Below are 17,349 nucleotides of genomic sequence, written 5' to 3' on the forward strand. Positions count from 1 at the left end.
GCATGCTGACCCCTAGACAAGCATTTCAGAGAAGGCAGCCACTGTCAGATGCTGAATAAAAAGTTAAAGGTTTAGGCTTCCTTCATGCAATTCTACCCTGGTAAATGTACCATAGGAGTTTAACAAATTTAACATGGTTTCCTTTTGGTTTTAACATTTCTTCACCTGTGATTCACTCAAGAAAATCATGACTTTTGAAGAAAAAAGTTATTCGGTGTCATGATTCCCAGATCTCTCTAAAGGAGGCTGATATGGTCTAAAAGCAGGGCTCTGAAACTGTGCTCCCTGCAGGCAATCTGCGGGAAAGGTTACACAATTACAGGGAGCGAGCAGCAGCAGAGTTTATAGAGCCCAGCGCATACCCTACACTTAGGGCCTTCGAATCTCCAGCTATAGAAGCAGGAAGAATATGTATAAACCTAATATGTAATTTTAAATGGGAGCACTGTGCTTTATTTGGCATTATTATACAGAAGACTTTATCTTGTGGTCTGTGGAGAAATCCATGAAGATTTTGGGGGTCTGTGAACCTCCCAAAAATCGAAATACCACTGGTCTTACAACAACATTTTGAATGGGATCACTTGACCCAACTTCGAATATTAGGCAGCTTGATAAACAAATATATCAACTACTGGTAACTGAAGCTCAACAAAGGCTAGAAGGTCTCATGAGATAAAGACATACAAGACCTGGATGGTATGTGCTACAGTGGTACCAGCCGGGGCATTAGCATGCAACTGGCCAAATGGATGTGTGAAAGCTGGCCACAAAACCCTGTGTATCTATTGTAAGGGATTTCTACAGGAACACTGCAGAAAGCAAGGAGACAAGCTTAGAAGCCCTTTACAACATACCATGTAATAGTCTTGAGAAACAATGCAGGGTAAAAAGGAAGGGGTTATATAATTCATCAGATCTTAATAAACCACCCACAGGTTCCAATCCTGAATCCTTTCAATCGGAGAAGCACCAGACAGAAAATGATATGATACCACAAAATGAATCTCCCCTTATAAATGCAAGTGGAATATTCAGTAGAAGAACTACAAATTACAATTATGATGATAATACATACATACATACATACAGCTACCAAAAAAAAAAAAAAAAAAAAAAAAAAGTGCACGGAAAACATCTCTTCATTTGGGCCAGATTACATTGTGAACAGAACGGCACTTTGATTACGATAATCTGCTTTTATCTCTCCATGTTTGCCATTTCATGACTAGTTGGTGGAGTGCTGGGGGGAGGGCGGGGGCACAGTATCCTGATAAACCACAGCCTGGTAAGAGCTACAGCTCCCACAGCACATACATGAAGAAATGAAAAATGAATAAAGGCAGTCAGACAGATACAGTCTGTTTAATAATAATAATAATAATTAATAATAATAAAACAATAATAATATATGCATTACACATCAAGAGCTATCGGGCAGCGAAAACAGTCCACCCGCTTTCCCACTGGGGACACTGATCTGCCAGAAAGAGGAAGCGTAAGATCTGATTGAATTCAATTAGTAATCCAAATGCCAGCTCTCCCCTACAGACAGCCTCACTGGAGCGGCCCATTGCATGGAGCTGGTCATGCGAGCTTTCATTGCACCATCTCACAGGGGCACTTCTGACCTGTGTGTTCCTGGGGGAAAGAGACGGGGGAGACCTACTAGCCACACTACTCTATCTCCGTAGCACAGAGAGAGACATCTAAAAAAAAAAGAGTTGAGGCTGGTAGGGATGTCAATGCGGACATAGCGTATTTAGTTGTAGGTTGAGGGGAATTTTGTATTTGCTCGTATTACTATAAAATACAGTTCTTATTTAAAAAAAGATTTAAATGCTGTAAATGTGAAATAGAGCTGAAAAAACATCAGCTCATGGTCCTAAAATTGAATATAATGGAGTACTTTTATTACTATTATTTCACTGTTCAAATTAACAATTGTTTGAGTCTTCAGTTGCAAAACTTACAATTCAACATGGTTTCTTAAGTTCTTAACATGTATCTAATACCACTATTACTAGTCACTTTACTACTTACATGTAGTTTAGGCTAGTAGTTGTACATTACATTTCAAAAACACAAACAGCTCTGTTTTGTTAGGCAGTAACTGCTGTGATGAGCATCACAGGGGAGTTGACATGCAGGGGTTTAACTCGTGAAGTGATGATGTGCGGGCATGTTTGGCATCAGTTATGTGGTCAAGAAAAAACACCCAGAGAAGGACAGGGTCAAACTCAAATACTCGAGTAAATGTAAAAATGAGGAAAAATGAAAAAGCAGAGAGTTAAAAGGAGTGGGTGCTGCACGCAGTTTTTATATGAATTGTTATGTTAATAAGTGGACTTTATTACTTATTCTCATCATATTATTTCATACAAAAGACACTGCGCAAGAAATGTTTTAAATACAAATTTATTAATAATTGTAAATATTTAGAATTGAGAAGCATGGGGTTGAAAGAGTGGCGCCCCTCTGCCTGGCTCCACTACACTATGCCTTCACAGGCGGAGTTCTGCCTTCATGGATTTAAAAGTGCCGGAGCAGCACTCTGGTCTGGTGCACTCTGACAACATTACAGCCCTATCTGTAACAATCACATCATGCCTTCTCTCTGTAAAACAACAGCTGGACCGGACTGAGTGAATAAGCTGGCTGACTTCATGCATGTGTGTGTAGACAAAAATATCTTGCTACAAATCCAAATTCGTTTGGTTTAGTATTCAACAGAGTTCGGATTTGCTAAACGTGCGCAGTTTGACATCTGCAACGAACTTCATCACAACCCTAGTGGTTGGTCTACAGGAGGGGCGGACCTGGGAAAGTCACCACCCCAAAGTAGAGGAGCTGTCCTAGAGTCAGGGTTGAGCGGTTACCCGATCCCAGCTATACTATTTTTAGGGTGAAATGAATAAGCGAATCCCGGTTTTATTTGTTTGATTGTTTTTTCAGAAAAGGAAGTGCCTCGAGTCCTAAACTGTGTAAAGCAACAACAAAAAAATCATTTTCAGTGCTGGAAAGATAACGGCAGTGCTTCCATGTGCTTATAACTTATGCCAGTGCTTAAAGGAGAGCAAAGGAACACCAAGGAATGATGCGGACTTTTAGGTATCCAAAGCAACCGATCCATCGGATATGCCACTGCAGGAGTAAACAAGTGCTTGGAGATTACAGCTCTCACTGCCCTAATAGGTATTTCTTTTTCCTCACATATGCTATCCCTCTTCCCTCTCTCTAACACGTCTGCTTTTATTCCAATTCAGATATTGTTGAATGGGAAATATATATTGTGCTTTCCTAGTATGTCTACTCTTGATCTAATGAAGGCTACATTCCTTCAGGCTTCAAATCATTGTTATTGAAGTCTGCACACACTGAAGTTAGCTCGTTATTTGGAGGGGAAAAGAAAAAAAAAACAATGCCACAGACTATAAAGGTCATAGACCATCCTATTTCAGATATAACATGATATAACAATGTAACCATGACTGCAGCTCATTTAACGAGATCATGACGCTTTCAATGGGGTAAAATTGCATAACCATAACACAATAGCCAGCTGCATTATGTTACTCCCAAATGTTTAGTGTTGGGCCTTGCAGCAGGAGGACAAGGAGAAAGAAAAAACAATCACCTGCAAGCATTTATGGAGGCGGGGAACAGTGAAAGTATAGGTTGAGTTAATTCTGCTTTTATCAACAGAATACATTTCAATCCTGCCTTGAGAAACAGTGAAGCAGACCCCTTTTGAACACCTTGCACCAGTGGAAAACCAACTATCCTACAAGTGTCTAGAACAGAGGACCCTCGAGGGTCAGCTCGGCCAGCAACTCACCTCTCCTTTCTTGACGGTCATGGACTGCCTGCGAGGGGTAATCTCCTCATTAATGCTGGACAAGAAGTTCTGGGAGATGCGGAGGGCGTCCTGCAGCAAGGGGTAGTCGGGGTGACTGGATGGGGTGTGTTTCAGTAGATCCTACGCAGAAGGAAACCATAACCACATTACTCAACAGCCTAAACTGCACAAGCATTACAATTGCAAACACTTGGCCAGCGACAAAGCAAGAGATCGGCATTTCTCATCCAGCTCTTGATTCTACGGCTTCTGCAAACCTTGTATATCATACACCTTCATCTGCTTTCCTTGCAGAATGGGCATGGTCAATGAAAACTCAACCACCCCTTCATGAATGCCTCTTAAAAGATTTCATCGATTCTTGTCCCATGGCTAGATGAACTTGATAATGCATCCAGTAATTGGATTTGCTTGTCACACTCAAATCTGTGTAATTCAAGGGGATTTACACAGTCACGATACAATTGTTGAAATATGAAACATGAAATATCAGTAAAGAATTAAATGTATAATGATGTTATAATAATGTGTATTTATGATGTTAAACTGATATGTAGGAAGCGAGACCACTGAAACCTCACTGCACAATCATTTACTAATTGTTGCATCATAATATTATTCGTTTTTTCTGTCTGATTGTTCAGATTGTGGATCAATGAGTGATTCCTCAAATAATTTTGAATCACAACATGTCAAAGATGATCCAAAAAACAGCAATAATAAAAGTAAACTAAAATAAAAGTGCCAAAACTGGCATCTTCTATTCACTGCTCCGAGTTCCTTGTATGAAAGATGCTCAAATGCTAAAATGCTTCTGGACAATACTTGGATAGCCTTGAACAGATGTGAATTGTGTCCCAAGATTACAGGGAACAGTAGAGTTTTTTTTTTTTTTTTTAGCTTTCGTTCCTGCTAGACAAGCAGACTGTACCTAACCGGGGTACTTGATGCTTTAGGCTTCGTTCGACTTACATGTAATACCAGCGTGCTGCGCGTAACTCTGTCCACTGGTTTGTAGAGGAGAGCTGAGAAGAAAGAGAAGAACAGGCCTGAGTTCCATACTCAAAATGCAGGGAAGACAGAGATTTCATACAGTATCCATATATACCAGGAACCCACTGTAAACCAGCCTGCTCCCTGATTCGGGCCCAGTGCTGTACTCATGCTTTTACCATCGACTGTTAACCTTTTTCCTACACTAATAAATATTTTTTAAACAGGGTATGAACTTGCACTGTGCTGATAATTACAGAAACTTTAGTTCTTTAAATTCCAAAGTCTTAGATGTCATCAGACTTGTCAACCAGTATGCATCCAAGACTATACCTTTCCCATGGTGTAAATTGGAACGGACTAATGCAGTAATTAACCAAAAGCCAACGTCTGCTGCCATTTTCCATGCAGTCACCATTGATAAAAACTCCTTCGTTTAACACTGACGGTGGCCAAGAATTACAGATTGCATGAGCAAAAACAGCGTTCCACCAAGATGAGAATCAATCGGGAACAATTAAAAAGACCCTTGATTGTGAAACTGTGGAAAGATTGCATTAATTTCCCCTCTGGGCTGACTGTTTTAAATTCAGATGAGGAGGGTGTTCTGCTGTCACTCAGTGTATGAGGATATTTTCAAGATGCGGGTCATTCACAGCTGGTCCACAGGGTATATTCATTATAGAGAAATATGTACTTACTTTCCAAAGAGTTCTTGGCCGTTTGATCTTTGCAATCCTTGGTGCTTCTGACCTTTAGATTCTGCATAAAATGAAGGCACAAAGACTTTGTTAGGGTAAGATAAACTACAAAGAATGAATTACCTTTTTGGTTATTTAGAGTGGAAGAAATATAATAAGCGCCACGATTCTTGTTTTTAAAGTGTTTTTTGTAGGAATCAAAATCCATGACTTAACCAAGTAAAGTCAATCAAGTCTTATTCACTTATTTTTAACCCCTAGGTGTTACACTCTCTTTCATACTTCACTGCACGTATTATTTCATTTCAACTTTCCCTCCTGTCTCTACTCTGCAGGACAAGAACCCACTGTAAACCAGCCTACTGATTCACTGATTCGGGCCCAGTGCTGAACGCCTGTGTGGAAGTGCTGTTACCTTGGATTGTTTACCTTTTTCCTGTAGTAATAAATACCTTAAGAAAGGGTGTGACGTGGTAGTGTGCTGACAATATCTGTTGACAAAGAATTCTTAAAATTCCAAACTCTATGATGCCTATAAACATGACACCAATAAACCAACGTATTGCTTGGTATATCAGGTCAGTTAATTCAAACTTTGATGTAAACTGGACAGTACAGATAAAGTATTTAACCAAGATTGTTGACTAGCTCTCACCACTGGGGGGAACAAACAACAAAACAAAACAAAAAAAAGCTTTAATCCATGTTCCTTCCAAATAGCAATATATATATATATATATATATATATATATATATATATATATATATATATATATATATATATATATATATATATATATTTTTTTTTTTTTAAGGACACCCCCAGAGGATTTGCACTGGGCTTAGGCATTGCAAGAAATATCTTCAAAAAAGCAGTAACTGTTGAGTCAATATATTCAATTTATTTTAAGAAGTCTGACTTTACCAGAATGTCCTAGAGCATGTCAGTACCCTCATAAAGTTAGATCATCTTAATCCAATGCAAGGGATCCTTATTAAAAAATTAGTCATTGTGAAATCAATTTGGTATAATGTAATCCTCCCCCCTCCCCCCTCCCAGTTAATTATGTGTGATAAGGATCTTGCTTTGCAGGGATACCGTTATATGTTCTATTTTCCTTATTCAAGATACTGACATGTGAAACTTTTCTTAATTATTTCATAGCAGATGGTTCTTACCAAGAGTGACTTGCAGTAGTTATATGACAAGTATATTCATAGTCTGGTGAGTTAAAGTCTAACAAACACTAATAAGGACAAAGGTAAAAGGTAAAAATAAATGTTTAATGGGTTGTTTATATGTTTAAAAATATGTGCTCCAAAACAGAGGGAGAAATTAGAATGCCTTTCTTTAGCTGCATCACAAAACCGCACCATGTTGGAGGGAAGACATCAATACAATGAGACCTATAAGATAGACGAAGAAGCTTAAGTGAATCCATTTGTGGTTGCACATGGATTGCAAAGCTCAATTAACAATGATAATCCTCAGTTGAAAACCCATACGACTGTAAAGGCTACTAAAAAACACCTCTTCAACCATTACCAGCTTTCATAAACCAGTAAGAAAAAAAAAAAAAAAAAAGTCTATAGTAGGATAGAGCCACAAAAATATAATAAACTGCCAAGCAATGCTTTTACACACTTTAATTACCAATCTATTGTTGAGCTACAGCACTCAAGCCTGCAACCAGCTCCAGGCCTCTGCTTGGAGGGCTATCAACCCAACAGCTTTTCGATTTAACAAACCTATATAAATAAATAATTGCAAAACGTCATGTTACATCTATATGTGAAAAGGATAAAGGCCTTTCTCCACAGTTTCTCAGACTACTGATCTGCACTGTAGGCAAGGTCACAGTGTCTTCAAATCTAATTAGTTTCAACACAGCTTTCCCTTTTGTTGTTTGTTTTTCTAAACTCAGTACTTTATTCAGTGCTTCCGGACGCTGATCATCCAAAGGTAATGTGAAAGCCCAGTGGTGAACAGTTTAGAGCTGTCCTGGAGCTCGAGAAAAAAAAAAAACAAGATAACTGATAAAAAAAACTGTTTGTGGTGTGCGATGTGCAACCGAAGTTTCAGAATTGTTTCAGAATTCTATAAAGATACGGCTCTTCCCCTTAAAGTACAACTTGACAACCCTTGAAAACACTGCTCTCCAGCTGCTGCAATAAGGAAAATATCAGTTCAGTATGAGCAATTTTGTGTGAAGAGGAGCATCTGGAATCAGTTCTAAACTGCACAGGAAGCCAGTGTAGAGATGTCGGCACAGGGGTTATCTGTTTCTTCCTAATTGCGGTTGGAAATCCAGTTGCAGTGCAGAATACCAAAAACTGTGTTGACACTTAACTGGAGTGGTTTAATGCCACTGATTTTTAAACAGTCAACTCTCTACAGTATGAACTGGAAGTGGTCTTAGAGGGTACACCCTACAACTGTTTTTCGAGAAACGCAAGTAACCAAGGTAACTGTGGGTGGCACGAAGCAGCCGAGGAGAGAGTTAACCCCCCCAGCTAAACCTCCCCACAGAGGATCAGTCCACAGCCCTAATCCTGCTGCCTGTGACGTCATACCTCTGAGATTTCAGCAAACTGTGTGTTGGCCTGGCAGCACTTCTCGGCGGTTTCTACGGCAACCTCGTAGTTATCCACAAAGGCCCGATACAATCCGAGCTGACTGGCCTGTGAAGAAAAACAAATTAGTCAAATAAAAAAAAGGGCATAATTAATTCGTCCAGCTAGCAGGAGGGAAACTGTCACTATATTGTACTGTAATTGGGACCATATACCCATATTACGCAGTATAGCAGTAAATCCAAGAAGTACACAAGTGCAAGAGAATTAAGTTGTAGGAAGAAGGAAAAAAAACAAAAAACGTAATGTTCCAGCGATATTGCATTGTGAATTAATGTATGAAATAGAAATAGGCATTCTTCCCAGTGTTGGATTGCTCTCAGTCAGGGGAGCATGCCTGTATGAGTCAGGATGTGATGGTATTCACACTACAGATGAAGACCAAAATTGCTTTAGTCCAATGAACACATATCTGGAAAATTGATGTACAACACTCATCATGACCATATAACTGCCCCTCATCAGAGAAGAGACAGACTTATTGCTGCTGGCAGGTCCACAAAATGAGAACTATCCAGGATTATCAGTTCAGTTTCTGTCATGAATGATGTTTTAGAAAAAAAATACAATTCCCATATTCAGAGACACCTCTGTGAAATTGTGTTTTGGAATAAGCCAACTGATTTCTACATCCAGCTCCTGCTGTCAATCAATTACAGAGAGCAATAACAAACTAGCCACCTTCCTTAAGCTAGTGTTGACAACACAGGTACAAGGAGTTCAGATTATATTATACATATAGCTTAGAACTTTGATCTTGACGGACACAACATTACAGGGAATAAATATAGCAGTACAGTAATTGCAGGGAAACCACTTTTAGAGACTGATGACATCTGGGAACATTCCAATGCCAGCTAGCCAGACGAGACCAGCGGACTCAGGGAGGTGGGTTACCAGTTAAGCATGGACTGATCTCTAGTCCCCCCCAATCCTCCATCCCCATATCCCTCAACCTTTGAGGAAATAGGCCTCATCATGCGTGAGTAAGACAAGGCCGCAAACAAAAACCAAAAAATTGAAAAACGAAAGCAAAACAAACTATCTGCATTATTTAAAACCCTTAATTGTATCATTTCAATTGAGAAATGAACACTCAATATAACAAATGAGAACAGCCACCACATCTATTCGGTGTGAAGCTCCTGCACGGTGGAAAACCTGTAAGGGCAACTGGAAGGTAACAGTTTACTCTACCCCACCCTAAAGGCCCATGATCAAGTCTTTCTTAATTAAAGGAGATTAAATATGGAGAGCAGACTAACTCACAGTGGCATTAAACCCTGAGCTCATCAAGTGCGTCCATGAAAAATCCCTAGGTAAACTCTGGGCTGTGCTCACCAGCACACAGTGAGAGAGGGGCCTGGAGCTTGCATTGCTCTTCACCTCGGTACAGTGCATCACAGGGCGTAAATGGCCACTCAGTACTTTTATTGAGTATAGCATGACATGCATTTCCACCAACCTCAGCCTAAATGCAACCCATAATGTACGATCTCTCACCTATAACAATACAGTCTCCAATACAAATGGCTGGAACAACCATATCACTTCATCTCGCCACCACAGTGGTAAGCTACAAAATTCACTAGTGATGAAACTGCAGGAAAATTAAAATCACTCCCTTTGCATAGCCGGGACACTGTTCAGGTTGCTGCCTCGAATGCAAATGGAGGCGATAAAGCAGACCAGCCAGACGCTTAGAGGGTTTTAAATTCACACATTTGTCTAGGCAAATTAACACAACTGTGAGGCTATAAATCTGTTAGTCTCTGCTTAGAGGTAGCTTAGTAATAACAGAACGAGAATAATGGAAATCTGATCAAAGTGGAGTGCAATGGGAGTACTATCAGTTTACATTTCAAACTCATTTGTGAGGGATATCCTTTTCAATATAGTAAAAAAAAAAAAAAATATATATATATATATACATACATATACATATAAATATACATACATACATACATACATACACTCACCTAAAGAATTATTAAGAACACCATACTAATACTGTGTTTGACCCCCTTTCACCTTCAGAACTGCCTTAATTCTACGTGGCATTGATTCAACAAGGTGCTGAAAGCATTCTTTAGAAATGTTTGCCCATATTGATAGGATAGCATCTTGCAGTTGATGGAGATTTGTGGGATGCACATCCAGGGCACGAAGCTCCCGTTCCACCACATCCCAAAGATGCTCTATTGGGTCTATTGAGATCTGGTGACTGTGGGGGCCAGTTTAGTACAGTGAACTCATTGTCATGTTCAAGAAACCAATTTGAAATGATTCGACCTTTGTGACATGGTGCATTATCCTGCTGGAAGTAGCCATCAGAGGATGGGTACATGGTGGTCATAAAGGGATGGACATGGTCAGAAACAATGCTCAGGTAGGCCGTGGCATTTAAACGATGCCCAATTGGCAATAAGGGGCCTAAAGTGTGCCAAGAAAACATCCCCCACACCATTACACCACCACCACCAGTGGCAACAAGGCATGATGGATCCATGTTCTCATTCTGTTTACGCCAAATTCTGACTCTACCATCTGAATGTCTCAACAGAAATCGAGACTCATCAGACCAGGCAACATTTTTCCAGTCTTCAACTGTCCAATTTTGGTGAGCTTGTGCAAATTGTAGCCTCTTTTTCCTATTTGTAGTGGAGATGAGTGGTACCCGGTGGGGTCTTCTGCTGTTGTAGCCCATCCGCCTCAAGGTTGTACGTGTTGTGGCTTCACAAATGCTTTGCTGCATACCTCGGTTGTAACGAGTGGTTATTTCAGTCAAAGTTGCTCTTCTATCAGCTTGAATCAGTCGGCCCATTCTCCTCTGACCTCTAGCATCAACAAGGCATTTTCGCCCACAGGACTGCCGCATACTGGATGTTTTTCCCTTTTCACACCATTCTTTGTAAACCCTAGAAATGGTTGTGCGTGAAAATCCCAGTAACTGAGCAGATTGTGAAATACTCAGACCGGCCCGTCTGGCACCAACAACCATGCCACGCTCAAAATTGCTTAAATCACCTTTCTTTCCCATTCAGACATTCAGTTTGGAGTTCAGGAGATTGTCTTGACCAGGACCACACCCCTAAATGCATTGAAGCAACTGCCATGTGATTGGTTGATTGAACAGGTGTTCCTAATAATCCTTTAGGTGAGTGTATATATATATATACACAGGGGGGGAAAAAAGTATTTGATCCCCTGCTGATTTTGTACGTTTGCCCACTGACAAAGAAATGATCAGTCTATAATTTTAATGGTAGGTGTATTTTAACAGTGACAGTAACAGTAACTCATTAACATGCAAATCAATTTATAACTTTTTTGAAATGCGTTTTTCTGGATTTTTTTGCTGTTATTCTGTCTCTCACTGTTAAAATACACCTACCATTAAAATTATAGACTGATAATTTCTTTGTCAGTGGCCAAACGTACAAAATCAGCAGGGGATCAAATACTTTTTTCCCCCCACACACACATATATACACAAATATATACATACACATACACACACTATATATATACACTCACCTAAAGGATTATTAGGAACACCTGTTCAATTTCTCATTAATGCAATTATCTAACCAACCAATCACATGGTAGTTGCTTCAATGCATTTAGGGGTGTGGTCCTGGTCAAGACAATCTCCTGAACTCCAAACTGAATGTCTGAATGGGAAAGAAAGGTGATTTAAGCAATTTTGAGCGTGGCATGGTTGTTGGTGCCAGACGGGCCGGTCTGAGTATTTCACAATCTGCTCAGTTACTGGGATTTTCACGCACAACCATTTCTAGGGTTTACAAAGAATGGTGTGAAAAGGGAAAAACATCCAGTATGCGGCAGTCCTGTGGGCGAAAATGCCTTGTTGATGCTAGAGGTCAGAGGAGAATGGGCCGACTGATTCAAGCTGATAGAAGAGCAACTTTGACTGAAATAACCACTCGTTACAACCGAGGTATGCAGCAAAGCATTTGTGAAGCCACAACACGTACAACCTTGAGGCGGATGGGCTACAACAGCAGAAGACCCCACCGGGTACCACTCATCTCCACTACAAATAGGAAAAAGAGGCTACAATTTGCACAAGCTCACCAAAATTGGACAGTTGAAGACTGGAAAACTGTTGCCTGGTCTGATGAGTCTCGATTTCTGTTGAGACATTCAGATGGTAGAGTCAGAATTTGGCGTAAACAGAATGAGAACATGGATCCATCATGCCTTGTTACCACTGTGCAGGCTGGTGGTGGTGGTGTAATGGTGTGGGGGATGTTTTCTTGGCACACTTTAGGCCCCTTAGTGCCAATTGGGCATCGTTTAAATGCCACGGCCTACCTGAGCATTGTTTCTGACCATGTCCATCCCTTTATGACCACCATGTACCCATCCTCTGATGGCTACTTCCAGCAGGATAATGCACCATGTCACAAAGGTCGAATCATTTCAAATTGGTTTCTTGAACATGACAATGAGTTCACTGTACTAAACTGGCCCCCACAGTCACCAGATCTCAACCCAATAGAGCATCTTTGGGATGTGGTGGAACGGAAGCTTCGTGCCCTGGATGTGCATCCCACAAATCTCCATCAACTGCAAGATGCTATCCTATCAATATGGGCCAACATTTCTAAAGAATGCTTTCAGCACCTTGTTGAATCAATGCCACGTAGAATTAAGGCAGTTCTGAAGGCGAAAGGGGGTCAAACACAGTATTAGTATGGTGTTCCTAATAATCCTTTAGGTGAGTGTATATATATATATATAGTTTAAAAAACTTCACATCTGAACAGAATAAACCACTATGGGTTAATTGCACACACTGGAGAAAACCAGAGGATTCCAATGCTGATCTTGAATAAAAGAAAGTGCTGCTGAAAAAGCCTCCAAACTGCTGCATCACACTGCAATAAAACTCGGGGGTGAGAATGTCTGAAGGGCACATGCTGATAAATTAATTCCCTTAGAAAAACAAAATAAAACTGCAAACTTCTGTCAGAGCAGTAATTTACTTAAAGAAAAAAAAAAGGCCGCCCTTAGTTACCTTTATAAGCAAGGATGAAATCCTAGACTGCACGTTTTAGTAGCAATTTGCATTGAGACAGCTCAGACAAAGACGTGCCTCAGAAATGTTCTTTCTCCCTTTTAGTAGCTGTCATGTAGTTTGGCTTGTATCAAAGGAAAGAAAAAAAGCCAGTGAGAGAGGTTTGTTCATCTGCCTCCAAAGCGTGTCTGATATCTCGACATTTACAGCAGCTCTGCTTGAGTCATCAAAGAGTCATTTATTTACTCTGAAAATGCTCTCCCATTGCTTGTTAGAGGAAGCCCGGCTTAGAGGAATTACGGGAAACATCCTGCAATGTTGACGGACTGTTTTAATGTCAGCTTACTTTTCTGTAAGTAGTGACTTTCCTGCTCTTATATCTGGTGCGGAAAATTGTGCTTAGTTTATAAAAACAAAACAAAAAACACAAATTCCAGTAAATAGATTAAAAAATAACAACTCTTGCATGCCTCAGAGGTCGCTGTTTGGCCACAAAGCTGAGGAAAACCCTGACTAGGGGTTTACAGAAGAGCGACTGTTGCAGACACACAAGTGACGTGAAAGGGAGATTTCCTTGCAAAAACTCATTTTTAAATCCACAGAGAATTGGATAAGAGAGTAAATGGGTCCTTCCCCACAATCACGAACTGCTTTAGGCCTGGAAGAGGGATGCCTCTATTGTTTGTAGATACATAATTACATTCTATTAGCTGCAGCAGGTGGTAAGAGAATGTTTTTGCACCAATTATAACAGGGCACCATCTGGCACAGTGGAGGGGGTGTATGTGTGTGTTTCAGTGCGTCACAGTGGCATTGACTCCCATCTGCACTGGTACTGAGAGAAAGGGCTCTTCAGAGACAGAATCACCAATGGATACCTATTGTACCCTGCAGTCGTTTTCAGTACAGCTGCTGACTCTCGACTGGTGAATGCTAAAATCTGCATTGCTTTACAGCTATGAGAGAGAAAGACGGCTGCCAGCTTCCAGACTGACTGGAGGAAAACTATCAAAAGGAGCTTACATGAATCCTGACACGCTAATATAATTAAACATGGAGTGGTGAGGCAGGGGGACATTGGTATTCTAAGGAGATCTTAGAAAGAACTTTTATAATATTACATTTCCTGTTCACGTACGCTGTGAACTAAGGCAAACTAAAACTGAGGAAGGTAGCAATGTCTTCAAAGATTTTATTAGCTGTAACCCTTCATAATCAGTGGTAGTCTCCTATACCTCATAAAGATCGGACCTCTTGCTCAGAAAAGAGCAGTTCCGGACAGAATCGTAGCAGACCAAATCGGTCTGGCGCTCAAATTCACACACGCCAAACACACCAAATGGCCTTCAAACCCACACAGCCACCCCCAGCCCCCAGACACTGTCCCTCGGGCCCTGAAAATTCCTCACCAGTTTCTGGAAGAGGTCGCCCACCCTCTGGTGGTGGCTCCACTGTTGCACCCTGGGAAGGAGGCCATCGTAAAACTCCTTGTGGATCTCAAAGAGCTCAGGCACTTTGAAGAAGATGGTCTCGATTTGCTGCATGGTCAGAACAGGCTGAGACGTGGTGGCGGCAGCTTTCAGGGGCTTCATGGGCTGAGAGGATAGGGAAGGAGAAAGACAGGGCTCTTAAACATCACATATTTGTCAAGTTAACTAAAGGCAAAACGAAAGCCAAAAATCTAATTCAGCTCCAGTGGTAGAGAAAATCCTAGAACAAACAATCCCCACACCCCTCCCAAAAATCCTTCAACTTAATTGACTCTCCAACAGTAGATTCAAATGAAAGAACAGCAAGAAGGACAAGAAAAAAAAAAAAAAGACCACAGATGAAAACAAGATTACTGCTGTAAAGGGCCTCATTCCCACACCACCACATCCTTCAGAAGGTGTCCAAATCCTTCATTTGAAGTAGAGTGTGAGGAATGATCCAATTTGGGAAATAAACAGGTACTGAGAGATGCGATCAACAGCTGAGAGCTATCAACAGTGGAATAGGGGAAATGTGTTTTCACAATGCAAAAAGAACGGGCTACTCAAAATGTGTTTCAGAAATGTAGATTGAAAGCAAGACTGTGTTGCGTGTGTGTGTGTGTGTGTGCGCATTTCTGAGTTGTGTTGAGGGCTGGGCTGGGGTGAATATGCAAAATTGTAGGTTTTCTTTATTTGATTAGATTTATTCACACCCCCTGATGAATAGAGATGCCACATTGGGACATCAAGGAAGCTCAATCGTTTGTTCTCCTTTCATTCTCTTCCTCCCTCTCTCTCCATCTCTAAGGAGTGGAGTGCTCCAAAGAGAGAGAGCCCCCCCTCCACTCTGCCTCTCACGCCTACTGGGAGTCTGCTGCTGACGTGAGATGCAAAACATGACTCTGATGCACTGCAGGATCATGCTGAATGATTAAACACTCAAATCTGATGATGCACAGATGATCAACACGTTAGGGCTCAGCTCAGAAAAAGTGGCGCATCTGTGAAAATATGATTAATGGATTATTTTCATTCATAACTTGAACGCTTCAGTATTAATTTTATATGTATTAAATTGGACAATGAGAACGCATCTTCTTTACGGATACTTGTTCTGGTACTGTATTTACCGGATCATAAATGTAACTTTTCTTACATGACTACTGAGTAACAAAACCCTATCCACTTTTTATCTTTGAATCATGTCGTTTAGTTTTGTAAACATTCGAAAATGCAAATCAATTAGAAGATCAAAGAATTGGGAATGCACAATACACCTCTCAAACAGATTTGGGCAATCAGAGGACTTGAGCGGCTCTGGTTTGACCATACTTTCCCTACAAGGATGAAGCAGATTGCTAATGATGCTTAATTAAGAGTTAAGAATTAAGAGACCTTTGCATATCTCCAGACTATGATGTATGTTAATAAGGTCACAAAACCTTACTCCTTAAGCCAGCCTTCTTGAATGCTACGTACAAGATGCATTTTATGATATTCCATTGGGTTTGTTTGTGCATTGGAAGACCAAATAGCTTACCAGCAATAGTGCTTCCAAATGGCTGAGGTACGTCTCTTCACTGGCCAGGATCCCGGACAGCACCCACTTCCTCATCTCCAGCCCTTTCTCCAGATCCAGCTCGCTCTGCAAAGGAAAAACACAGCTGTCATGAGAAGCAGTCCAATGCATACCTCCGTACCCCCAGGAACCCACCTATGATGAAGCCCTATAAGCAAGCCAACCAATATGCTACTGCAATTATTACAGTACCAATGGGTACAACACCACTCAGAAAAGTGCCCACTACTAAACCCTCCACACCCATTCACACAACTGAGGAATTTATGAGCACCTGCGTCCCCCTCACTACACATATAGATGTCAAAAACATTGTACACACTTACTTTCTAGAGGTTATACACGGTTCTTACACACATACAGTGAGGGAAAAAAGTATTTGATCCCCTGCTGATTTTGTACATTTGCCCACTGACAAAGAAATGATCAGTCTATAATTTTAATGGTAGGTGTATTTTAACAGTGAGAGACAGAATAACAACAAAAAAATAAATTGATTTGCATGTTAATGAGGGAAATAACTATTTGAACCCTTCGACTTAGTACTTGGTGACAAAACCCTTGTTGGCAATCTCAGAGGTCAGACGTTTCTTGTAGTTGGCCACCAGGTTTACACACATCTCAGAAGGGATTTTGTCCCACTCCTCTTTGCAGATCCTCTCCAAGTCATTAAGGTTTCGAGGCTGACGTTTGGCAACTCGAACCTTCAGCTCCCTCCACAGATTTTCTATGGGATTAAGGTCTGGAGACTGGCTAGGCCACTCCAGGACCTTAATGTGCTTCTTCTTGAGCCACTCCTTTGTTGCCTTGGCTGTGTGTTTTGGGTCATTGTCATGCTGGAATACCCATCCACGACCCATTTTCAATGCCCTGGCTGAGGGAAGGAGGTTCTCACCCAAGATTTGAAGGTACATGGCCCCATCCATCATCCCTTTGATGCGGTGCAGTTGTCCTGTCCCCTTAGCAGAAAAACACCCCCAAAGCATAATGTTTCCACCTCCATGTTTGACAGTGGGGATGGTGTTCTTGGGGTCATTCCTCCTCCTCCAAACACGGCGAGTTGAGTT

At 40.9% G+C, this 17,349-nt stretch overlaps 1 protein-coding gene across 1 annotated transcript in view; it reads right to left on the reverse strand.

Annotated features, from left to right (window-relative positions):
* bcr (BCR activator of RhoGEF and GTPase) overlaps positions 1–17,349 on the reverse strand; it is a 118,737-nt gene that overhangs the window by 26,343 nt on the left and 75,045 nt on the right. Inside the window, exons 3-8 of the mRNA XM_066690351.1 lie at positions 16,244–16,348; positions 14,641–14,826; positions 8,128–8,235; positions 5,554–5,614; positions 4,832–4,884; positions 3,839–3,979 (exon numbers count right to left, since the gene is read on the reverse strand). Coding sequence (XP_066546448.1) covers positions 3,839–3,979; positions 4,832–4,884; positions 5,554–5,614; positions 8,128–8,235; positions 14,641–14,826; positions 16,244–16,348 — 654 coding nt within the window. The remainder of the gene's footprint in view (positions 1–3,838; positions 3,980–4,831; positions 4,885–5,553; positions 5,615–8,127; positions 8,236–14,640; positions 14,827–16,243; positions 16,349–17,349) is intronic.

The sequence above is a fragment of the Amia ocellicauda genome, chromosome 17 (assembly GCF_036373705.1).
Source record: "Amia ocellicauda isolate fAmiCal2 chromosome 17, fAmiCal2.hap1, whole genome shotgun sequence".
Lineage (NCBI taxonomy): Eukaryota > Metazoa > Chordata > Actinopteri > Amiiformes > Amiidae > Amia > Amia ocellicauda.